This window comes from Saccopteryx leptura, chromosome 6 (assembly GCF_036850995.1).
Source record: "Saccopteryx leptura isolate mSacLep1 chromosome 6, mSacLep1_pri_phased_curated, whole genome shotgun sequence".
In the NCBI taxonomy this organism is placed as follows: domain Eukaryota; kingdom Metazoa; phylum Chordata; class Mammalia; order Chiroptera; family Emballonuridae; genus Saccopteryx; species Saccopteryx leptura.
Window position 1 is genome coordinate 96,484,262 of NC_089508.1, and position 27,600 is coordinate 96,511,861.

Genomic DNA, 27,600 nt, shown 5'->3' on the forward strand with positions numbered 1-27,600 from the left:
TTTCAATCAATAAAACTCTCTGCACTAGTGAAAACAGCCTAACAAATAGTATAGTTCTGCCTATATTTGAAATATCTGAAGTTTCTTGATATCTACTATGTGATACATCTCAACCCAATAGAAATACTGACAGGACTGGTAAAAGAGAAAGTCAAGGAAAAAGGAGCAACTGGAAAGAAATTCTGGGATCTTGGAAAAGCTAGACTTACAATAATGAGATAACAGAAGAGATTTAAGAAAAATAAGAAAGGTTCTTTTTTCCCTCTAGGGAATCTCAGTGCACTTACGACCTGTTTTTGACACAGATTTAATAATTACCTTTTACAATGTAGTAACTGTTACTGTATCTTCTTTTTCAAGACTCCTGGCAGAGAGCAAAATAATAAATTCAGGATTCTATTTATAGCTTTGTATCCTTCACCACTGATTGACACAATAAATGAATTTGGAACAAATATTTGTAGCTGAAGATCTAAGCTACATGAAGACAGTGACCAGTATACAAACCAATCTTTTTCACTTAACAACTGCATGACTTCTCTCAGGTTACTTCATTTCTGAAATGGTTATAATACATGTATAAATTTCCAGGACAGCTGGGGGAAGTAAGATACTACATAAAAAAAAAATCTAGCATATTTTTATGTTTTGCAATGCAGTAAGCTAGATCATCAGACCAATCCTTCTGCCTGAAACAACTAAATATATTGGGAGAAAAATCATACTTAGCACATTCTTCAATGGAATTTGTTAGCTGGCAAGAAAGTAATAAATATTGAGGTCAAGACCTAAGTGAATGCAGAAATCCAGAGAAATAAGTACAGCATTTAAGAGAGCATTTATCTTAAAAACCATTTGATGAACTGAGGTAATCTGAGCTTCTGGGTTTTTTTTTTTTTTTTTTTTTTTTTTTTTTTTTTTATCTTCTTGACTATAAGATTAGGACAAAAGAGTACAAAGTGTGTCTGAGGTAGACAGCCTAGTAAGTGAGTCCACGATAATCCTAACACCAAAGAGCCATAATGTCATTGTAAGAGTGAAACAGAAGTCTCCTCTCATTCTGACAATTCCCCCAAAATATACATTTGCAAAGTGAGAAGAAAAGTCTCTGGAAATTCCGAACTACAAGTCCATGTTCAAGTAGGTTTTCCACCTGAATTTATACCTGAGTAGTTCAAATAGCCTCAAATCATGAATTCAGTTAACAATTGTTCCAATTAGGAGTGACCACAGGTAATTGACAAAAATAAATTCAAAGTTACTCTGAAGGAAACCACTAGATCTCAAAAAATTTCCTCAGATAAATTGCTAAGAAAAAAAATTTACAAAACATACAAAGCAGCACAAATTTATGAGAACCAACAAAAAACAAGAAATGGCAGTTATCAAAGTTCAAAATAAGTATGCTTACTATGTTTCAAGAATAAGAGAGACTTGAAAACATAGGAGTAAAGAGATCTGAAAAAGAATCAAACGGCACTTCTAGAAATTAAAAACTGAAATTAAAGAACCTAGCAAAGTATCTTTCATATAGAACTATATATATTTTAATTTCTTTCACATTTTCTCCTCAAAACACAAACATTTCAATCAAATGGAAACAAAGACATAGAAATGAGTAAGAATATGTTTAAATGTTAGAATTATTTCAAGTGTAATTTTAAAAATCATGTTGTTGCTTACAACCTTATTTGTTGTCTTTAATTTATCTCAAAAATTACATTTTATCATGGAAAATAAGTAAATAAGCTTGAGATTTAGATGCACAAATTGTCAAAAACTTTAGAGTGGCAAAATAGAAGATGTAAAACATGCAATTATTTATAACAAATAATTATCACACCCAATTTCAACTGCTATGTACTTGAGAACTTGAGAACATAGCCTAAAGCAATTTTCATTTTTTCATTTTTTTTGACAGAGACAGAGAGTCAGAGAGATGGACAGATAGGGACAGACAGACAGGAAGGGAGATGAGAAGCATCAAATTCTTCATTGCAGTACCTTAATTGTTCATTGTTTGCTTTCACGTATGTGTCTTGAATGGGGGTGGGGGGGTGAAGGGGCGGCTACAGCAGAGCAAGTGACCCCTTGCTCAACCCAGCGACCTTGGGCTCAAGCCAGCAACCTTTGGACTCACACCAGAGACAAAGGGGTCATGTCTATGATCCCATGCTCAAGCCAGCAATCTGGTGAGTCTACACGCACTCAAGCCAGTGACCTCAGGGTTTCAAATCTGGGTCCTCTGCATCCCAGTCCAACAATCTATCTACTACGCCACCACCTGGTCAGGCTAAAGCAATTTTCTAGTAGAAAGGAAACTAGTCACATACATTTTCAGATCTTTACTTCTTCAACAGTATACTATTTCTCTTTTTGATCTTGTCTTTCAGTATTATATATAAAACAAGCCCAAATAATTTTTAAACTTCTAATTCAATACATATTTAAACAACAGTTGAGTGTTTTTTGCTATTTAATGATGACTCTATTTCTTCCATTCCTGGTTCTTTACCTTAGGATCTATAGAAGTAAATGTTAGAAAGGATAACAAAAGGAAACTTTTCTTCCTCAGTCAAATAAAGATCAAATTTTTAAAAACTTATTGAATAAAGTAATCCATCCTAGATCATTGAGGTTATAGCACTGAAAATACTGTCACTGGAAAAACTAAAGTAGTCAGAATAAACTTCTCATTGAAACAAATTCAGTAAGAAGCAAAAAGGACTATGTATTATCTATATAATATATATGTGTGTATGTCTGTATACACACACACACACACACACGTGCATAAGCACACTAGTGCAGCCACCGTGAAAAACAGCGTAAAATTTCCTCAAATAATGAGAAATAGAACTGTCTTTTCACTCATTGACCCACTTCTGGGAATATTTACTAAGAATCCCAAAACACTTATTTGAAAGAATATGTGCACCCCTATGTTCACTGCAGCACTGTTTACAATAGCCAAGATCTGGAAACAGCCTAAGTGTCCTGAGTAAATAAAAAAGCTGTGGTACATTTACACAATGGAACACTTTGTAGCCGTAATAAAAACTCCTACCCTTTGTGACATCATGGATGGACCTGGAGATTACTATATTAAGTGACATAAGCCAGTGAGAGAAAGGCAAATACCATATTATCTCACTTATATGTGAAATCTAATGAACAACAAAAATATGATGAACAAAATAGAAACACAATATGGACACGTGTCTGTGGGGCAGCAGGTGAGGAGACTGAGTGAAAGAAGGTGAAGGGATTAGCCAAAAAACACACATACATAATGCACAGGCACAGATACAGTTTGCCAATAGAGGGAAAGAGGGTTGGGACCTAGGTGGAGGGGAGCAAAGAAGGTGGGGAAATAGGGACGGGAAAGAGACTTTGCTTAGGGTGGAAGGCATACAATGTGGTCTATATGGTGCTTTACTGAGTTGTACATTTGAAACCTGTATGGTTGTGAACCACTGTCATCCTAATAAGTTCAATTAATAAAAATAAATGAATAAATAAAATCAATATATATGTTACAGAGACATTTTGTTACTAAAATATTAACATGTCAAGGTAAAATACCCTGGTGAGTCTACCGTCTCAATCATCTCTTTCGATTGTTCAGGAAGCACTGTCATTATTATACTGTAGTTGAACAGATTTGTCCATAAGTTTTATATTATGCAGACACTTTGCCTTTTCAAAGCATTCTAAACAAGGCTTTACTTTACTAAGATCAATGAATTATGATTTATTTTCCCTTGTTTAATTTTCCCAAACTCCATAAAATGCTATTTTTGTAGATTATAAATATGTCTAATAAAAGTATTTTTCCTGACTTAAGAGAAATGTTGATAATGTTATTTTGGTTTAGAGATAAAATAATATGGATTAAAAGATTTTGGTATATGTGTCAGAGTATGATTAATGATACCTTTCCTATTTCTGGGGTTTAAAAACTAGAACTCAAAAATAAGAACAAAGAGGAAATTAGAATATACTCACATTCTAAAGAGAATTGAAAACGACTGAGGCCAAACAGTTGCTGTTTTGGGAGTATGCCTACCCTGTGTTGCTGCAAAACAAGTGAATCATCTCTTCATACTGAGTGTACCCACAAGAAGAGACTAATCCCCTTTCAGTCCTGGTTCAATGTATAGATTATCCTGTCAAGAAATTTAATGATTATGAAATGGAGAGAAACAATGACATAAGAGAACTATCAGAATATAAGAAAGAATTTAGTCTATTATAATTTAAGATAAATAGAACTGAATGTATTTCTAAGCCAAGGAGAAGAATCTAATGAAAATATAATAAATAACACCCAAAAGAATGAGATAATGAAAACAAGAATCTGAAAAAAAAGGTAAAAAGAAGCAGGATAAATAACAGCCACAAAAAAAGAAAGAGAGAATTCCCTCTCAAGAGATAGATGTAGACAAGTATTAAAGGCAAAATTACAGAGTAATCTGAAGTATAAAAGAAGTTGACAGATACTGTGAAATATGTTCATTGTTTCGAAAGTATAAATGAGTCTGAGGTGAGTTTCTAGGCTGACAAAGATGAACAGTGTTTGAAAAGTAGGCACAGAATATAATGCTAAACAAAGACAAACAAAAAAATAACAAGAGCTGACTCAACTGAAAATACATGTCAGCCTGACCTGTGGTGGCGCAGTGGATAAAGCGTCGACCTGGTACGCTTGAGATTGCCGGTTCAAAACCCTGGGCTTGCCTGGTCAAGGCACACATGGGAGTTGATACTTCCAGCTCCTCCCCCCTTCTCTCTCTCTCTCTCTCCTCTCTAAAACCAATACATAAAATCTTAGAGAAAAATACGTCAGGTTGAATAGTAGTACTGACCCAATTTAAGTCTTTTATCTAGAGATAGATGCTCAGCAACCACAGAACAAAAATACATAAAGTGGATGGTAATAAAAACATGAGGGTGAGCTACATCAGAGCTTACATTTATATTTTAAATACTGACTACTCATAAAAACAAAGAATACAGATTTTTAAAAACTTTTAAGAACAGAAATAAATACCATAACATTGGAAAAAGTAAAATAGTAAGGATATTATTAGTATAGAGTGTAACACATTCACTGCAACTTTGGAAATGCCATTCATTCTTAATCTAAAATCATTTAGTAATTCTGTCAGTTTCCACATATACCCATATCTTTTATGAGGTATAGTGTAAAACAATATGTTATAGCAAACAGCTTTGGGTTCCAACTCTAAACAGTTAAATTAGTGGTCATTTACATTAAAACTGAAAAATCTTATCAGAATATAGTTACTTTAATAACTTCAAATTTATTTAGTGGGGAGGCAGAGATGAACTCCCACATGCATCCCAATGGGAATCGGCCCAGCAAGCTCCCTACCAGGTGATGTTCTGCCCAGCTGGGCCACAACTCCGTTGCTCTGCAACAGAGCTATTTTAGTGCCTGAGGCTGAGGCCATAGAGCCACTCTCAATGCCATCCTCGGCACCTGGGACCAAGCTTGTTGAATCATTTGAGCCATGGCGGCAGGAGAGGAAGAGATAAAATCTTAGAGATAAAAGGGAGAAGGGGAGGAGTGGAGAAACAGATGGTAGCTTGTCTTGTGTGCCCTGACCGAGTATCGAACCTCGGACTTCCACATGCCAGGCTGATACTCTACCAATGAGCCAACTACCAGGGCCAGTAACATCTAATTTTTAAAGTTAACTAACTACTCCAAATATGACGGCTTTTTATATTAAAAACTCTTAACTATATTATGAAATATCTTGTAGGTAAATTTTAAGTAATTAATTCTCTGAAAACTCTAAACAACCCCTACCATTTAGGAGTTTTGCATACTGATGTAGGTTTAAGTATGTAATAACTGAAGATTTACAAAGTCCATTAAACATATATTGTGTAATCCAATTTAAAACCAATAAATGTCCAAATCATTTGACATAGATCAAAAGGTCATCCATAATCTAGTCCTTGCCCAATTCCAGCTTCACTCCTATCACTGAGATATGGTCTTAAATATCTTTGCATCCTCCGTACATAGTAAAATGCCCAGTATATAGTACATATTTAGTAAATACTTACTATCTAAATAAATGGATAAATAAATGTTAGAAAAGCTGGTGATATTTAACTTGATTAATACCAAATTTAAAGAAACATGAAAAACCACTAATAAATGTTAAAATACAAAATTTATACATTTCATGCTCATTCTTAGCTTTTATTAAATATGATCACTATCTTTTAATTACTTATGTAGACATAGCTTAATGCTATTTTAAAAGATAAAAATTAAAAAGCATGATTTGAGTATACAAAAATCAACCACATGACAGCACTTTAAATATAAAACTTCAATACAGGAAACAAGTCAAATATGAGAAGATTACCATAAGTCCAAGGAGTTTTTACTTATAGTAGAATATGATTTTAAAAAATTGATGCTTCTCGTCTCTCTCCCTTCCTGTCTGTCCCTGTCTGTCCCTCTCTTTATCTCTGTCTCTGTCACAAAAACATACAATCTTGGTCTCTGGAGTTAGATAAGCCCGAATAAAATCTGCCTGTATCAGCTGTGTAAAAATAGCACAATATAAACATTTCCAAAGTAATATGTAAGAATAATGTGCAAACCTAAATCTCATTTAAATGAGCAACAATACTGAAGTATGATCTAAAAAGGAAATATGCAATTAATAAGCATGAAAAAATATAGTATCTTAAGTCACAAATTTTAAGCCATAATTTAGAGCCATAAATTTAAATTTCAATATTAAATTTAAAAATGAAACCATGTACCTGTCTGGTCAAGGCACATATGGGAGTTGATGCTTCCTGCTCCTCCCCCTTTATCTTTCTCTCTCTCTCTCTTTCTCTCTCACTCTCTCTCTCCTCTCTAAAATGAATTTAAAAAATAAATAAAAATGAAACCATGTTCTTGCCCCTGCAATACAGAAAGCCACAACCACCAAAGTTTTCCTTTTTTAAAACAGTGACTAAACAAACTTCCTCTATTGTACCATTTAATGTTTGACAAGTGTACGAATTTATTTTGCCTTATTCTGATAGATTACTTCCAGGATCAAATATATTTTGCTAGCAAGATAAAAGAAAAAAATGTCAAAAAGTCTAAATTATTATTAAATAGTTAAATTTAATTAAAAATATTATATTGGCTCGCCTGGCTTGTGGTAGCACAGTGCATAGAGTGTCAACCTAGAATGCTGAGGTCGCCCATTTGAAACCTTGTGTTTGCCCGGTCACAGCACACAGGACAGGCAACCAACTAACAACTGAAGTTAAGCAACTATGAGTTGGTACTTCTCGCTCCTGCCTCCTCCTATCTCTGTAAAATTAATAAAGTCTTTTAAAATATGTATTTTTTATTGGCTCTATACAAACTCAATTAATTTTGCTACCTCTCTGTGAAATAATACAATTTCCTTTAACAACTGAGTATAGAATGAAAAGACAAAATAAAATAGTAAAGTAAAATCTGGTTTAAATGATAGAGAAATGAAATCCATGAACTGTAATAATTTTTCATGGACAATAAAATCAACTTCTCAGTTGATAAGCATAAAAGTATGTCAAAATATTTTACAGAAAAACAATTACCATGTGAATAACTTTTTTTCTACATATGTAATTTCTTTGAGGTGCAATCCTCAAAAAGATGAAATTGTGATTTAGCATAATATTCCAAATGGTTCTGTATATATTTATCATTCACAATGTATATATGTATAACTTAACATGGTTTACATTTTAAGCTAATTGCATTCTCAAAAATCAATAGTTTTTATTTTGATACAATCCTATGAAATGGTATTCTTTAGAATTTTCTTAATACTGCTTCATATTTATTCTTTAAAAATCAATTCTCAAAGGTATGAAAATATTTATGCTAATATAATGGATGTACTGATACTGATATTCTTGATTCTTTCCTATAGATTTCCCTAAAGCAATACTGAACATGAACTGTAGCTTTCGAGTTCTTACACTGAATTCACAGAGAACCATATCTTTGTAGGTTAATTCTTTATTTCGCTAAGCAGAGCAGATTGCATTTTTTTGCAACGTTTAATTGTCTTTTGGTTTTTTAATTGTTTAAGATTTTATTTATTGCCTGAAAAGGCAGTGGCACAGTGGAAAGAGCGTTGGACTGGGAAGCGGAGGACTCAGGTTGAGACCCCAAGGTCACCACCTTGAACGCGGGTTCATCTGGTTTGAGAAAAGCTCACCAGCTTGAGCCCAGGGTTGCTAGCTTGAGCAAGGGGTCACGCAGTCTGTTGTAGCCACCCGGTCAAGGTACATATGAGAAAGCAATCAATGAACAACTAAGGTGCTGCAGTGAAGGATTGATGTTTCTCATCTCTTTCTTTTCCTGTCTGTCTGTCCCTATATGTCCATCTGTCTCTATCACAAGAAAAGAAGAAAAAAATTTTATTTATTTATTGATTTTACAAAGAAAGGAGAGAGAGAGAGAAGTAGGTGAATGAGAAGTATAAACTCATAGTTGCTTCACTTTAGTTGTTCATTGATTGCTTATATTACGTGCTTTGACTGGGCAAGCCCAAGATTTCAAACTGGTGACCTCAGTGTTCCAGGTTGACCCTCTATCCACTAAGCCACCACAGTTCAGGCAACAGCTACTTGCTTTTGATACTGGCTTTCAGTTAAGGCAAAGAGCTTAAACATAATCAGAATCATGACAGATTAGATGTGAAGTCTGACAGAAAGAAAGAAAGTAATAATGGCTACTCAAGAGTTTAGGTTTTAGAAACTGGAAGGATGAAACTCCAAATAAGATGGAGATGATTGTGGAAGAAGTAAATTTGGGGATATGTCAGAAAGATCAGAATATTTAAAATTTAATTTTAACCTACTCTTTACACATACAAATGATATCAAAAGGCAGATGCATCATTAGTCTGGAGTTCAGGTAAAAAGTCCAGAACGAACACAGACATTCGGTAGTGATCAAAGGAGAGATTGTTGTCTACAGCCATGCCACCAGATGTGACCACAAATGGAATAAGCATGTATAGTAAAAAGAAGAGAGTGGTTCAAGGACTGAGCTCAGGGAAATGGGAAGAAACCAGCAAAGGAAATTTGAGGCTGCAATCAGTGAGACAGAGGTGTGCTGAAAGCAAAATAAAACGTTTCAAACAGGAAGCGATGATAACTGTCCACTGCTTCAGATTGGCACAGAAAGATGAGCACTAAGAACCGACCACTGAATTATCATCACTGAAGTCACCAGATCCTGCCAAAAGCAGTTTTAACGAGCCAAAATCCTTATTGGAATGGCTTTAAAACAAAAAAATAAGAGGAGAGGAAGTAGGAACAGCACCAATATAGACTAGTTTAAGGCACTTGACTATTATTGGCATAGTGACTGGAACAGAAAGTAAGGTAAGGACAAATTGTTTTTTGTTTTAACATTGGAGAAATAACTGAAAGAAAATAAGAGGAGAAAAAATTGATAATGTTTAAAGATGAGGGGGGAAAAACTCCCCACAGATATCTGAGTAGCTAAGATGGAATAAAATCTAGAATAAAAGTACGGGACCGGCCTTTGCTAGAGGCAGGAAAAGTTTATTAAAATAATAAGAGAAAATACAAACTGGATAGATGCTGATGTAGTTAGGTGGCTAAATCTGGTGGTTGGGAGCTTATAAAATTTAATTTAATTTTCTCTGTGAAATCGGACATAAAATAATCAACCAGGGAAATATAGGACTGTTTTGGAATTGATTCTTTAACTCATCATCACTGCGTAGGCTACCATATTAGTTCCAAAGAAGTGAAAATGGTACAAGTGAGAAGAAAGCTGGGGTTATTTTCAGCATTCACAACCTGTCCCTAATTCCTCTATGTCCTAAAACCATACACTAATATAGAGATAAACCTAAGTCATTTCTACTCTAGACTAATCCTTTGAGTAGTGTGTTTTTTTCATGCTCGCTGACTCCCAGGAGTGTTTTTCAAAAAATGAAATTAGTTCCAGTTACAGTTTTATTAACTTAAAATCATGTTTGTTTGATAATCAACTTATGGAAACAAGAAGCACATACCTTTTTATAATGTTGCCTTACACATTTTTAAAATAAATCAAATGTACTCTGGATAGTCAGGAGGCACGGAGACGTACATGAACATTTATACGACTCAAAGGGCCATACAGTGTGTCCATCAAGTCATGGTGCACTTTTGACTAGTCACATGAAAACAACAAAAGATGATAGAAATGTGAAATCTGCACCAAATAAAAGAAAAAGCCTCCCAGTTTCTGTAGGATGAGGTGGCAGCTTGTGCAGATGATGACATAACACCGTGTATACAGCAGAGCAGCCCATGGCCATGCCAGTCGAGATGTGGATGGTACAGAGGAAAGTTCAGTGTGTTCTGTGGCTCACTAAATTCGAATCCGTGACCAAAGTGCAACGTGAATATCGGCGCGTTTATAACAAAGCACCACCACATAGGAATAACATTACTCGGTGGGATAAGCAGTTGAAGGAAACCAGCAGTTTGGTGGAGAAACCCCGGTCTGGTAGGCCATCAGTCAGTGATGAGTCTGTAGAGGCTATACGGGATAGCTACCTAAGGAGCCCTAAAAAATTTGTGCGTGAGCCCACATTGAACTGAACTGAATAGGTATGAACTGGGAGAGTTTTCCTTTTATTTGGTGCAGATTTCACATTTCTATCGTCTTTTGTTGCTTTCCTATGACAGGTCAAAAGTGCACCATGACTTTACGGACACACTGTGGATTCCACTTTTATAAACTACCAACTTGAAATTTTGCTGTCATTCCAATCAGACTTCACTCTAATCTCTACAAGTTTGAAGTCACCAGGAATAAATGCATTACTTCAAAGACTAGGCCCACAATATCAAATGACATTTAGCAAAGTTTCTCACTTTGGCTCAGTGGTAGAGTGTTGGTCCAGCATGTTGATGTCCGGGGTTTGATTCCCAGTCAGGGCACATAGGAGAAGTGCCCATCTGCTTCTCCATCCTTCCCCCTCTACTTCTTCTCTATCTCTCTCTCCTCCTCCTCCCCTTCTATAGAAGCAATGAATCGATTAGAGGGAGTTGGCCCTGGGCGCTAAGGATGGCTCCATGGCCACTGCCTCAGGTGCTAAAAAATGGCTCCAGTTGCAATAGAGCAAGGGTCCCAGACGGGCAGAGCATCGCCCCCAAGTTGGCTTGCCAGGTGGATCCCTCCCGGTCAGGGTGCATGCAGGAATCTGTATCTGCCTCCCCACCTCTCACTAAAACAATTTTTTTAAAGTTTCTCACTTTTTTTCCTATAGCATCTAGTATTCTTATATATTCATATGTGCAACATTCTAAACATAAAATTGGTTTACTCTATACTATGACAGATATTAACTCAGATTTTATATTTCCTACAAAACAGCTCCAGAATCAATATGATTTTAATTACATTTATTGTCCTTAAGGGCACTTCACACAAAACAAAATCGTATGTAGTTGTTCTTGATATAATTAGATGAATCTTAAATATAAAATAAAAGTTTAGTATGTAAAGCATCTGAATACAGCATTAAATTTATACATTGATTATTAAAATATATAAACACATCATAAAGAACAATTTTACCATAATGCAAATCAAAAACTTTTGCAACAACTCTTGGAAAATAATGAATACTTGTTAAAGAATAGTATGTAATAAACCATGACCCTTAAAAGACACTCTTAGTAAAACTACACCATTAAATTTTCTTAGATTTTTCATGGAAGTTGGAGGAACATGAATTAAAATGCATAAAGCTTTCACAGAGCAAAAAAATTGAGCTAAAAGAAGCTGGAAAATACATAGATGATATAAGGTTCTATGTTTGTGAATCATCACCTATATTATTAAACAATTAGCTTCATCACTTAATACAATATGACTCTCTTTTTGACTAACATAGAAAGGAGTTTCAGAAGTCTTGTGTCTTGAAAAAGATCCTAAAAATAAGTAATAAATATTCTATAATCTACCCAATTTATTCCCATTAAAGCTCTGATCAATATTTTAATGTTTTATATTCATGTATAAGGATAAAAAAAAGTGGAATTAATTATGTTAATTTTCAAAAATCTTAATGCAAACAAGCTTTGATTATAATGCACTTCGGTATTATAAATTCACGTTCCAAGTTTTCATCTCAACTATATGGGTAAAGAACAAAGCCCTGCCTATCTCCAAGGGTATCATAGAACACATTTTTATGCTGTTCAAGTAAAAATGTCTACACAGCTGATATTGGAAGGACACCTTAGACTATTTAGAAGCTTTACAAATCTATTAAATGAGAGTTGAGTTACTGAAAACTCATTCTTATAAGTAACAAAATATCACTTGTAGTTATCTGCGAAAATATGAATCTGTATAAATAGGCACTTATAAAGTCTAAAAGAATATATACATCTTTTATATCACTTATCTTAAATAGAGTAAAAAGAAAAGAGGTTTGCTTTAACTTTCTTTGCATAACCTGCATTTTATAACAATCAGTTGTGAGGAAAAAAAGTTTTTGAAAAGAATCTTTATAACAATGTTTTCCTTCTTAGGGCTATATTAACACAATTTACTTTACATTAAGATAAATTTAGTATTATTAAATTACAAACATGCATAAAAAGAGATAAAAAAGGATAGCACAAAATGTTATTATACATCAGGAATTATGTGACATGCTTTTACATGTTTTTCTTTTGGAGTACCTAGACAAACAACTTATAACTACAAAAAAGGTACTAATATCCCCATTATTCAGATGAAAAAATGACAGGTCCAAAAAGATTAAATTATTTGATCATACACCTAGTAAGTGAGAGCTCAGATTTAAACTCCACTGTCGGACACTACATTCTCTGGGAAACTTGTAGTCCATCTCATATATTTAGAACACATTACAAAGTATTGAACTTAATTTGATAATTTCTTAATAAACTTTACCATGTAATATCTGAAGCACATTTTCCTCATAAAAATTCTGATTACAGTATTACCATAGCTAGCTGACTAGACCTTTCAAACCTTCTCTATAATTTAACAAATCTCTTTAGTGGTTATATATGTATTATTTAAAAAGAGACAAAATCTTACTGTGCTAATATTGAATAACTTCATGTAAATAAATTAATCTCTTGAATAAGGCAAAATTTTAAACTATCTTAGAAGTCTAATATCAATATGAAGATGGAAAATACATAGATGATATCAAGGTTCTATGTTTATAGGGGTTAAGTCAGGACAGAAACTTGTTTTTATAACTCCATTTATTTAATTACTACAGTTTTGCTTTCCTTAGTAAAAATCAAATGTGTACCATTTCCATATGAATGGGGGGGAATTATCAAGCCATCAAAAATATCTATTTCTTAGCAATGGACCAACAGAGTTCAGTAAATATTTATTAAATTTTGAATACTATATTTCTGAATTCAAATTTATAAGTACTCTGATGCACTAATTTGCTATACTACAAATCATTTTAAATTTCACTTATTTCCCTCAACTGTAAAAAATAAATAAAAATTCCTGCCCACATTGATATTTTAACAATTAAAGTGACAGAAATGTAAGATCTAATTAAGTCGTGACTAATATTTAGTAACTTTTAGTTATATGGTTTTAGACTTTTAAAAAGACAATCATTTTTCCCACTAACAGTTACAGACATCATTTAAATATGCACGTGAAGAAATTCAGAGCTTGGCTCTTAAGATACTAGATTTAGATAACTGTTACTTGAAACATTTCCCAAACACAAAATTTCTTCAAAATTTTCTTCAAACAGTATCTTATTTGTCCTATACATTTTAAGTAGTTAAATTATCCCTGCCACATTACAGTTTCAATTTATTTTTAATGCAGCCTATTGAATTATTTGAAGGGCCTTTAAAAAAATCTTTGATAACAACAACATTTTAAAGAATTAAAGAAAAAAATATATATCCAAGAAAGCTGAAATATGATTTCAAATTTGAACAGTCTGTCATGAGAGCAATATCTATTATAGTTTGCTTAATAAACCTTATTGTGTAATATCCAAAGCATGTTTTCCTCATAAAAATTATGATTATAGTATTATCATAGTGATCTGACTAGACCTTTCTAACTTCGTCTTTACTGCCAAGACTAAAGAACCTTGATGTTCTTCCTATCAACATATGTATTTTTACTCAAAATAAAAATACTGACTTCATTCTTAATTTCTTATTTTACTAAACATTTTGGGCCAAACCAAATCTATTAACATTAATAAAAATACAGTATATATGGTTATTCATAATCATCTAACTATATACTATCTGTAAAGTTCTCATTTCTACAAATTTCAGAGAATAAGTTGGTTACTAAGATCCCATGTAGATAATTCCAACAGCAAAAAAAAAATTTTAAAGAGGTAAAAACAGGGATTTACAAAGTAAAGGGTCTGTCTGTCAGCTTCCTAAACCCACTAGCGGAGACTGTATAATAAAAGTAGCAGCCTTCCATTGTAAAATTACTAGTATTAGTAATACAATACATTAAACATGCCATTTGAGATACATGCCAACCTAATCTGCCACATATGGCATATCCAGCTTATTATCACAGTTGTGTTTTCATATCCAGAGTCATTCTAGTTTTTAAACAAGACATCAAATACATCAGTGTAGGTAAAAATGTGATAAAGCTTTGAGAGAAACATTACTTTTCCTAAACAAAATAGGTAAACACTTCACAAGAATAAAATTAAAATATTACTGTTAAGAAAAGATAGCTGGAAATTCTCAGTTGAGAGATGTATAAATAAAAAATAATATAGCATGCTAAAGGCAGAATTCATAGATGTTTGGTAAATTTAAACAAATGTTTGAAAAATTTCAAACCCAAAATTTCTTCAAAATATTTCTCAAAGAGAATTGTATCAACTGCAAAACATGTTTGCAGTCATCTATATTATTTAGCCTTTTAAAAACAAGTCATATTCACTTATATGTAGAATCCAAACTAAATAAAGGAACAAAATTGAAACAGACTCATGGATACAGAGAGCTGACTCACCAGTTGCCAGAGGGGAGGAGCTTGGGAGTTTAGTGAAAGAGGGAAAAGGATTAAGTACAAAGGGTATGTACTAAATAATCACATAATATAGTTAATGATATTGTGATAACCATGTATGAGGTCAGGTAGGTTCTCCAAACTGGGGGACCACTTTGTAAAGTACATGATTGTCTAACCATTATTGTGTACACCTGAACTAATACAAAATAACACAGAATGTAAAAAGTTATTGAAAAAAAAAAAGAACAAGTCATGATATCATACCATGTTACACTTATCAATAAAAGCACTGAGACTTTGCTTATGCTTTGAGTTATATAATTGGTATTACTGAACTATAAGTGCATAAAAAGATTACACAGTGAATATTTTTATTTCAAATACCCATCTGGTACTTTATGTCACTTTGGTTCAATTTTTTAATGTTTCTTATACAACTATCCAGTCATTTCATAAATCTGTATAAAATGCTGGAGAGACTTTAAATCTCATTTTATAAGTGGAAAGACCATGCCATATTTTTCAAAGTATTTTTTAAACTCATCTGAATTAGAGTATTGAGTGACTCTTATATGAAATATTTATCAATAATGGAGAATCCTGCTGAATCTCAATGATCAACTGAAATTCCAAATAAAACAATTACGTAACAGAGAATCCACCAACAATGAGTAAGCTTCGATTTTCATTTTCACTGATATAGCACATATCAATGTTTCTATCATAACAAAACTTCAGTGTTTGAACAGGATCAAAGTCCCACCTAAAGAAATGTATACACTGTCAAATCACTAATTTTCATCCAACTGAAAATGAGTCTATCTGTTCACATGACAAGAAAGCTACAAAGGACTAGGTATCCATACACTTTTAAAAAACAAGAAAAATTTTATCAGCTATATGATTCTAAACAGCCACAAATCAAAAGCAGATTAAAACTAGTAAAAGAAACCATCAAGTCTCTAACTTCAAAGGCAGCTGCATAGCCAACAAGACATGTAAAAGTGAACAAATGTTAAACTAAAGATTTTCCTCCAAAGCTTCCTGATTACAGCAAAACATTCTCCAGACATCCGTCCTCTCTAGGTACATCCTCACGCTTCTCTTCTACACTTGGCACATACATTCTTAATAAAAACAAAACAAACAAACAAACAAAAAAACCAGCTCTCATATTTCTTTACATCTTTTTCAGTATCCTTAATATTTTCCTCTCTAAACTTACTCTTCTCTTTAATTCTACTTAGATGGCCTAAGCAGAAAGCCAGACTCCTCAATCTACATACAGCTCAACTGTTTTTAGATAACTAGATCAATCCTTCCTTCAAAGTACAAGTGTCACTATTTATATTTATACAAGTAGACACATATTTTAATTACAGTACTACTATCAGTCACTTCATAGTTACACAAATGTACTTTATCTTTAAAAGAATTTCTGCTAATGAATATCTCCCAAGGATGAACATTTTTCAAACCTTCTCCTTTCTCATATGTAATCATTTTCTCTTATTTACACAAATATCTGTAGTATCTCCCTATACCTACTCTCCCTCCACAGCAATATACTTTTTATCCTAGTAATACCAAATTAATTTTGCACCCCTGAATATACAAGAAATTTTTTTGTATCTCCATGACTATACATTTTGTCTCCGTTTCAAATGACCTTCTACTCCTATACACCAAGCAAATTAAAATTCAAACCTCAAACCCTCTCAGCTTTCTTTGAAGTCTTCTTTGAAGTCTACTCTCTTCTCTTAAGATCCTGCCACTGAAAGAGGTAGTTTCGACTTATAGATATAATTTTATCATTATATAAGTATCAAACTTTATTATGACCAGAATTCACCTTTCTTATTACTCCCTTATCCCAGAGAAAGATTTTCAGAGCATTTTACATCTAGTTTCACACCAAGAAAGCAAATAACCATCCACAAATATGTTAAAATCTGGCCATTGTAGTAGGGAAGGGAAGGGCAGGAAAAGCAGCCAGATAAAGAAACACTAAAGGTTATTTTAAACCACTATTCTCAACCAGCTTTTAAAAAAATAAATTAGAATTTATAAAAATGTAGGGGATTAAGCATGATACTAAATAGACTACCTAGTAAATCTTGGATGAGTCACTGCTGAATTTTTTAAATTTTTTCCTTGGGCCTCAATCAGAAGAACGTAGCCACTCCCCCTCCCCCCAAAAGTGGTGCTGCGTGCCAGGTGGTGGTGGTGGGGTATTCACTGCTTTATTAAAGCAAAAATCAAACAATGTGTTTATTAATAGAAGAAAAAACAATAGAATTTCTTGCATTTCCCCAAGTTTTAACTGATTAAAAGATGGACTGCCGGCCTGACCTGTGGTGGCGCAGTGGATAAAGCATTGACCTGGAAATGCTGAGGTTGCCAGTATGAAACCTTGGGCTTGCCTGGTCAAGGCATATATGGGAGTTGATGCTTCCAGCTCCTCCCCCCCCCCCTTCTCTCTCTCTGTCTCTCCCTCTCCTCTCTCTAAAAAAAAAAAAAAATGAATAAATTAAAAAATAAATAAATAAAATAAAAGATGGACTGCCTTTAACATCCACTGTATTGATAATGCATGGGCCTTTCACATAAGAAGCCTCAAATTTGTATTCTTTAATATATACATTCATTTAAATTTCAAGTGCTGCCAACGTTTATTAAAGCACTGGGTTGGACGTTGAAGATATAGCGCAGGAAAGAAGGATGACATAAATTCCTTCACACCAATGGAGAGTAAGTAACTCAATTTTTCAAGTGATGTTAGTAAGGCCCATCACAAGACTTTTTGTTTTCATTTAAAACTGCTATCTTGGTTTTCTCAACTGTCAAATGAAGGTAGAAGAGATTATATCTAACCTCCATTCCTTTCATCTAGTGCTACGATTCCATGATTTTCTAATCCCTTTAAAGGGAAAGTCTCTTCACTACTCCTCAGTGTCATCATTAATACTCTGACAGAGATGCTATATAGTATGAAATTTAAAAAATAAAACTCAAAAGGACAAAATAAAAGCACAACTTTTTATGGTAAAGCAACAGTTGCCCATTTTTCTTTAAAAAGAAAAAATGTGTTGTAATAATTCCAAGTCATAATGACCAAACAGCTGCCTACATCTGGGCTCCTAAAAGCTTCCAATAAATACATATAATTAACAAGAGAAAACATTCTAGACAGATTTCACACTGAAAAATAAAACCAGGTTTGTTTTTTAAAAGTATTTTAATGATTTTTTTAAAAAGACATAAATTAGTATTAGAAAAATTAAAATGAGTTATACAAATATTAAGACTAAGTTTGTGAATAAACAGTCTCCCAGTAAGAGCTCACTTGCTTCCAATACTAACTCATTCAGAACATGGATTTCAAGAATGAATATAGTAAAAATTGAAATGCTACAGTTCTTCTCAAAAACCTAATAATATAAAACAAAAACACATACCATTATTCCCTACTATATTTTGTGTTAATGATATTTACTACCCCATTCCTTCTATTCTGCTCTTCCCTCAAATTATTAGATCTTAAAATAGAGTCACTGCCAAATCTAATTCTTAGAGTATCAAATAATTAAAAATTTAAATGAACACAACTTTCCTCTTTAGGATACGAATGATTTGTAAAAATTGAAGCAACTGAAAGTCAGCATGTATTATATCCTAGAGGGAATGCAGGATTTGATGTCTTAATAAGTCTACTCTGAAAATTTATCCTGCAAAAGAATTTTGGGGCCTTCATTATAATTGTTCTTAAAAGTCTTTAAAATAGAAAGAAAAGTTATTCTTCAAAAAGTATGCTCAGTTTCATAAAGAAAGTAAGCAATATTACAGTCTAAAATTTTTAAATTACTGAGTTCAGAATAAAATTCATCAGAAATTACAAATATACTGAACATCAGTAAGACACAAGTCTTGAAATAAAAAAATATCAATTTTATATATCAAGTTATAAATAAAATTTGTTTAGAATGGTAATGTTTTTATTTTTCACACCAAATAATCTTACCTGAATCATTTTGCTGTTAAAAAACTCAAGATACTGATTTCATTTTTCATCTGGTCCTGTCAACGATGCTATGACAGGCCCTGCAGGAAGCAGCAAAAGATCAATGATGGAGTGTAGATATTCTGTGCTTTCATAATCCAGTTTTGTTATGGAAAAGAATATCCATGTAGTGGTTTGAAACTTAGTAAACATTGAAAAATCTCAAAAGATTTGTCAGTGTACATAATTTTTTTTTACTTTGTAATCTTAAAATGTTTCTTCTATCATTATCAATAATTTAAAAACAGTAGTGAAGTATATATGTGAAATTTTAAAGATTTTTATATTGATGAGAATTAGTAAGAAAATAATAGTCCGTGTCAAAAATATAAAATTTTGACTGAAAAATTAACTATGTTTATGAACATGTAGGAATGATTCTCTTGATACCTAGAGATAATTATTTTAATCTTATTTCCATCATTACCATAATTACCAATAAATTACCACTTATTCACAACTTAATCTAATTTAAATTTAATAGACTTTTCTTACAAATGATAGCTTTAAAATCAAACAGTTATTGGCAATATTGGTAAAAAATGTTCAAGAAAAGTATATAAGTTACAAAAATACTCCATACGCTCTAACACTTCATTACTCGTGGGTAACTGACAAGTTATATTCAATGGATACCAAAAATTTCCAATTAGTAAAACTCATGGCAAATCAAACCTATAAAACTGTTTAGCAAAGACTCCAAATGATATTTTAAAATTCTGAATTATTTTAAAAGAGTATAAGACCTTGTAAAATTTAACATTTTTACCTTAGGAACTATATTCAAGGACCAATTATTAAATAGGGCAGTGATGAGATACCTATATTAATTGGGAATACTATTAGAACACACAAGAAACCTATATATGTCATGGCAGTGTACTTGTAAAGTCAGTATTTCAAACAGATTAAGAAATTTTAAATATAAATAAATGAGAAACTAATGCTTCCAGAGTTTTTACTTAATCAAATTTTAATTTATAATAAAATATAGTAAAGAACCATTTCAACAGCACTCCTATATTACGTTGAAAATCCTAAAAATATTTTAAACCTGTTATACTTGCCTTATTTGTTGGAACACTTCAAAACACTCAGCAAAGTTTGCTTGCCAGAGCCCTTACCATATTAAAATATTACTATTTAATTTTACACGGGTTATCTGTCCAATGAAAATAAATGAATAAATGTTAATCTAAGTTAATAAAACAAAAAGAACTACAATGTACTTCCACTTATATCTACTTCCTTATGATCTGAAAATATGCTTGTGGAATAGGAACATTTAATGTCTTCTGACCTAACATTATGTTATTTCTGTTTCTATACCTAAAGCCCCCTCCCCATCTTCCTTTTATGTGGATTCTATCAGATTTATGAGAAAATTATTTTAGTTTCAAATACTTGCATATTTAAAAAATGGAAAAGCTAATGACACTTTAAAGAATAGGATGAAAAAAACTGAACTATTGCCAACTTGAGCATCAGAAAGTACTTATTGAAAAGTACTGCTTCAGTTCTTCCATGTTGCATTTTATACCATGACACTTCAGTCTCTGAGGGTCAGGTTCATTAAGCTCCATAGCAGCTGCAGTGCAATGTGAGACACATACTGCTTCGGTTCCCACCAGTCCAGTCCAATTACCTGTAGTATTCCAGCACTGGACAAGTGACAACCAACCTCTTCTCTCTAGTCACTTGCTCCCACTGGTCTACTGATAAATGTTAGAACAAACTAACCTCTTTTTGGAAAAGACTGCAAAGCTGAATGCACCTGCTGCAGGCTGCAATGATGAGTCCCAGAGAGATGTTTGTCAGTCAGATCTCTGCAGATGTTGTTTAACTTTATGCTAGAGCTGTATCCAAAGATGGAAATGAGATGGCAATCAAGCACAAATCTCGCACTCTCATTCCCCCAATTTTATTTTGAAAAGCTGCACTTGCTCATACAAGTTATGCTTTAAAACATAGTTTCACTAAACTGGAAACAACTAAGACTAAACTCTACGGTAAAAAATGTTCATTAAGTGCTGACTTTTAGTTGACAAGTGGCATAACTCTGTTCAATAAATGTTATTTGTATCATTTAAGAGCTTAAGAATATTAATTTCTTTAAACCAGAGTAAAACAAAACAAAGCAAAAGGACTATAACATAAGCAAGTTTTTAATTGGTGATTTGTTGTTTGGGTTTTTAGTGACACCAAATATTCCTTATAGTTCGCAAGACCAGATCATTATTCTTCTTTGTAAATTATAGAAAACATCTTCAAAACATAAATATTGAACTATTTCACCAATTTTGTTCACTGTTTTCAAACTGTTCCTAAAATCCTTCGGGAATGGCATTTTGCAAGACAATGTTGTTAGACGTATTTTATTCCCTTACAATTTCACAAATTTTAAATTAGCTATTTTCCAAAAATCCAGAAGGCTTCAAAAATACCAAATTTTAAAAACATTTTGCTATATAATTGGTAAAAATATTGACATTATAAACTAATGATGTTCTATTACATACTAAATGGATGACATAAGATATAACATTAGAATGAAATAAACAGCTAAGATTTTTAAAGCTAATTCAATCTCTCTATAAACCTCATGACATAAAACATTTGCTTATGTAAGTATAAAGTTATCTTTCAGAAACTACAAGTTTAATATAGATTAAATCTTATATGTTAAGATTTCCTATTGCTTAAAATGAGAAAATTAAAACTGCCGTAAATTTTCAGAGAAGTATTAATATCTAAATGAGAGATTATGGTTCCTTATTCAACTAAGAATATATAAAAATAAAATACAAAGTAACCCATAATAAGTGGTATTACAAATATAAATATTACAACTTTAAGGTTTAAAGATAAATGTTATTAGCAACTCTTTATCACACTGAAATCAAAGGTATATAGCACAGTGCAATAATAACTATCCTATTATACTGAAAAATATTAGAAATTATAGCACTTGACTTTCTACTTGTTACAATTCTATTTACCTACTAATTTTAGCTTAAAATGTATACCAATAAATTTCTAAGATGATCTGAATCTAAGATCAAAGGGTATAGACTATAATTTTTGGAAGCTGTAATAAAAGTATTTACATTGTACTGCCAATATCATAATACTCTTCTTTTAATAATATAAACAAAAGAACTGATCTATTTTAAACTTCATTAGCTCCTCTGATTTCCAAATATATATATTGGAATAAAATATATATATCTCATTCTTCTACAATCCAAATCCTAAAGGTTAAAGTGGCCACTGAATTTTCCCCATGTCAAAATTAAGACAGTCTAGAATATTTCCATCACTAAAATAAAAATTCACTAACATTCTGCTTTTTCATAATTAAAAAAAAATTAACATACAAATGGTATGTGATTTTTTTTAAAAACCTCAACAGTTGGGACAGTGATAAAATTAAAATATAATAAATCTAGAAATAGTTCAAATTTTAATCTTAGGATCACGAAAGAAAACTATACATATTAAAACAGTATAAAATATACACAAATATATGCCAAGACTATAATGAAAGATTCCTGTTTGACTGATATAATGAATATCTCCAGTATTGTATAATAGAATAATAAAAAAATAGTTACACTATGACGTGTTCTAAAATCTAAAGCATACGAAAATGTTTATTTTACACAATGTTTACTATTCTCAACTAGTAAGTTTTACCAATTACCTAACTAAATCATTACCTAAATAATTTTAACAAAATCAATCTATTTATTAATGTAAACTAAATGCATCTTTAGATACCAAGTAAAAGAAAAGAATACTATCACCATTCTGAAAATGAATACAGTAATATAGTCCACAAAATAAGAAAGCTGTTTTACACTACAAGGCAACAATTTTAAGTAACCTAATTATAAAAATGATATATAAATATATCAAATTAGGTTGCTTTAATAAAGTAATAAAAAAGATATATCCATAAAGCACCAGTAATATACTATTCTGTAAGATTAAGATTTTTAAAAATAGATAAATGAATTACACAGCACAGCAAAAAGTAAATCTATTTGCAGGTCTTATTTCTTTCTGATTACAGTAATGAAAAGGGCACTTTGCAATCTTCATCATTCAATTCCCCAAATTATTTTATTTAATATACAACAATCTGAAATACACAATGCAACATACAGTACTACAAATTCTAAATTCATATTCATGTGTAAAAAACATTTTCTTCAGTTCAACCATAAGTATAAAAAATTACTCAAAAAGGCAAGGTTGCTTAAGTCATTTTAAAGATACAACCTGAGCAAAAAGAAGGACAAATATGATAATCTTGAGAAGATTATATTGGCCATACTAAACACAATGCACATATCATTTGCACTGAAATTTATTAAAATATCCCCAAAGTGTGTGTGTGTGTATCCTGAAGAGAGTTTTTGTTAAATTCAGCAGTTTTTTACCTAAACCTCTTGAACATAGTTATATTCTGTTTCAGAACTTAAGTAATTTAAGAAAATCCACTAGTTTACAACTAAAGTACACTTTCCCCAAATACACTGCCTCATCAAATGAGAAACTGAAAAATGCTTTATGAAATAAACATCGGGCATATTTATTCCAACAGAATAAAGAGTCATAAATACATATACGAACACACAAAAATGGGCTTCTGAACTACAGCATAATCCTACAATAAAGTCTTAGCAATATAAATAACAGCTTTAAAATTTAGTTCATCTGAGAGGAGCATAGTAAGTATGCCTTAAGTGTATCAGTATATCTAAGTTGAAAGGCGTTGCGAGACTGTTCTGTTGAATACCAGGACAGGTTTAATTCCACAGGCTTGTGGTCAAGTGTGAACAGGAAGACTGTTATAATTAAAGTCTATTAGAAGAAGAAAATGCATCTGTCCAAATAGATAATAACCTAGTTAAAATTGTATTAAAATACAGAGTGTTCAGAATTATTAAAGCTTCATATAAATTACAAGGCTTTATTTTATCCTTAAAATTGATTTCATAGTATGTGACTGGTTTCCACCTGTTAGAGGCAGTGTATGAGCCTTCTTTTACCCAGACATTTCAACTCACATTTGATCAGGTTACGTCACTACACACACAGAATTTTATTCAACGCATTCCAGTTTCCATTATTTTTTTTAACAGATATTCTTGCTCTATATGAATAACATGACTCAGACCTATAAATAAAATAACCAATTTCAATGTAATAACAAAAAAACGCACCACTAAGTGGACTAAAAACAAAAGATCTAATTCTTGGCGTACCCTTTCCAAACCACTGGAAATAAACTATATTCAAATGAAAAGGCATTTAATTTATTATTTGGAATAAGTTACATTGATAAACACCAAATTTTTTAAACATTCTGAACATCTGACACTACCTCATGTATATGCAAAAAAGCTATTTCATTTTCACCTACTGAAAGTAAATTTATTTTACTATTGCAGTCTTTTCCTAGAACTATCACATTATTAATTCTGCAATCAAGCTCTTCTCGGTGCTCTCATTTGTACTAGGGTTTTCACAATTCCACATTTTTTTCCATCACAGTCTATCTTTTTAACGTGTGAATGTGAATATGTAAGCAAACTTTCTTAATGCATAAGGAAAGTTTCAGAGATAAGAAAAGCCACCCACAAAATTACACTCAAGGGAAACAAACTTTCAAAGGACGGTCTCTCTAATAGATTGCATTTTAGTTTAATAAATTTAATGTTTACCAAATATAACTATACTTAATTTATATAACTAAATGATAGTTTCAACCATTCTAAAACCTTCTTATCCAGCATAATGGTCCATTTTCTATCAGCAAGTGATTGGCTATGAAAAAGAAATCCTCCAAATGCTCTGCTTACATTCATGCCAGATGTCTTTGCTGTATTAAAGAACTCTTACTGAATTAGATCACTGAAAGCAAATCAGCTTTTCTCTTCCACCAGGGAAAAAAAAAGCAGTATCGGTTCCCCTCAGCAATGAATGTTTTTTATAACCATAATGATAAAATAACTAAAAAAAATGGCAGTAGCTACATCTAGGTAAAAGCAAGTCAGATCATGTTTTATCTAGGAGATACACTATTCAATTCTGGAGTTTTGTCCAATTAAACTGAAAATCCATATGAGTAGCAAAATGATTTTTAAAAAAGGAGAAAAAAGATGAACATGAAGAACTGTAGAACACTTGAAATTTAAAAGGCACACTGAAAAGTACAAAAAAAATTATACCACCTAGGACACTTGCCATATTCTAATTAGTTACAGTACCAAATTGTTAACATATTTTAATCAAATACAGATCTCAAATAACACAAATTTGGAAGCATTATTCTATTTCTTACATAATATACTTTCTTGTCACAATTACATTAAAAATACAGTATTTTAAAAATCGAAGAGGCAACACTTGTCCTCTTCACTCCAGGGCCAACAAACAAAGCAATGGAGCAGAAAGAGGTACATAATGGATTTAGAAGTAAATGGTCCATTCTTTAAGAAGGCTTTCTACATCCCCCCCTTCTGAATTCACTCAACTAATTGTCATTACAATGATGTCTGAAAACTTCAGAACCCTATTTCCTGATACCAGCTGTCAAGGTTTCTATCTTTAAATGTCAGAGGTTTTTTCCCCCATTAGAAAGTACTTAAAAATACACAGAAGATTCACCCAGTAATTGGTCTAAATCACAGACACAGTATTAACTAACAGAGAAAAAAGACATTATCAACAACGGAAAGAAATAGTCTTTAAGATTTCCACAAACATTCTAATACAGCAAATGTATAAATAAAATAAAGTCTGCACTATTAAGAATTTCCTTCAATACAGCATACAACATACGTAGAGCTTCTCTTTCTTTCCTTGGGGATTTATCAAAAAATCTCTTCACCACTCCACCTACCTGGGTAAAAATCTTTGGACTTAGACAGCTTGATGGTGGCTCCAGTTTCTTTTTGCAACTGAACAATTGTCTGTCCTCCCTTCCCAATTATAGATCCAGCAGCATAACTAGGTATGAGAACCTTTAGAAAATACTGGCCGTCTTCTGAAAAATGCAAAGAAATATACTTCGTTAACATGATAATTTAAACTTTTTATCCCCTCTCCACCCTCAAGAGAGAAAAACAGCAATTAAAACATTGGGCATACAGCTGCAGGAAATATGGGGTTAAATTTTTTTAAAGAACAGAAATAAGCCACACTGAAAAATAAATATGTACAAATGTTTCCAATTTTGTAGGATTTATATTTTCAAACTTGGAATTAAAATCTAAACATGTTCTATTATTTTGCAGCACTGTAGAAACTGATGACTAAATTCCAGTTGTTATTCCAAACATGGAAGTCTTCCAATTCTATCTGTGGTTACTATGGTAAGAAGAAATGAACTGACCCCTTAACAAAACTTCAGAGATTTATAAAATGACAAACCTTCTCTTAACATATTGCAAAATAAAAGGACTGTAAACTGTGATGAACTACATTTGTTTGACAATAGCAAACACGGACTACAATTAGCTATTTCCTATATAGCCTACTTAAGGTATGCAAAACAACCATTCTCCTACCAAATAACCCACCCAAACTGCAGGATGTATTCCAAGCCTTCAAACACTGCCAGGAAATAACTCAAAGTGATTTGGACTGGCAAATCTAACTAATCCTGGTGTATTTCTTTAGCACTTCTTAGTCTACCATGATCTCCTTTAAGCTCATTAATTAAAGGACCTTAAGAAGAATTCTGCCAATACTAAAAAGCTTAGGAGTCATTTAAATCAAATACACTTAAAAGTGACCGAACAGATAATGTTACTTCTCCAAAATAACTACAATATCTAAAACGGAGAGGGGGTAAACGAACCGGAAAGAGTGAAATGAAATGTTTTAGAAAATAGAGCCAACTCCATAAACTTTAATTTCCTTCAAACTGATGTCTTAAATAGGAAACACCCCGGTAAATCCAGCTTCTTTTAGGTGAATGAACGTTCCAAATTTTGCAGCTGTGATATTCGCAAGACCCCCATCCGTCTCTAATGTACATGCTGTAGATAAATTCACCTCTGCCTCGATGCATTGGATGCATTGTTAAGATGACTCCAGTGCAAATGAAGAAGCGATACCGGTCCCGTTATAAGTCATCTTCCCAGGAAGCGCAGGATGTTAACTAACAAGTCACAGTACCAGATACCCCCACCCTCCTAAGCACATCGCTGAAGACAAATCAATGAGATATTTGCACCGACAATATAAGTGCAGTAAGAGCATGCACTCCTCAAGATATTGCATACTACTTGTGGCCCAAAGCAAAGGGATAGAGAAAAACTCTCAGGTGCCCCAGTCATTTGCTCTCCGCTACCCAAGTGCCATTTATTTATTTATTTTATCAGACTGTTAAATGCAGCGCGCATCTTCGGGCGGCCATCAC

The 27,600-nt window shown here is 32.4% G+C and overlaps 1 protein-coding gene across 5 annotated transcripts in view; it reads right to left on the reverse strand.

The window, feature by feature from the left end:
* NOVA1 (NOVA alternative splicing regulator 1) overlaps positions 1 to 27,600 on the reverse strand; it is a 163,396-nt gene that overhangs the window by 134,545 nt on the left and 1,251 nt on the right. For 2 of the 5 annotated variants that reach the window (XM_066342510.1, XM_066342509.1), the window contains exons 1-2: positions 27,234 to 27,280; positions 26,077 to 26,220 (exon numbers count right to left, since the gene is read on the reverse strand). In XM_066342510.1, coding sequence (XP_066198607.1) covers positions 26,077 to 26,220; positions 27,234 to 27,258 — 169 coding nt within the window. In that variant the 5' untranslated portion in view covers positions 27,259 to 27,280. Of the gene's footprint in view, positions 1 to 19,124; positions 19,204 to 26,076; positions 26,221 to 27,233; positions 27,281 to 27,600 lie in introns of those variants that run through there. The other 3 variants (XM_066342508.1, XM_066342507.1, XM_066342511.1) reach the window with 2 other exon arrangements.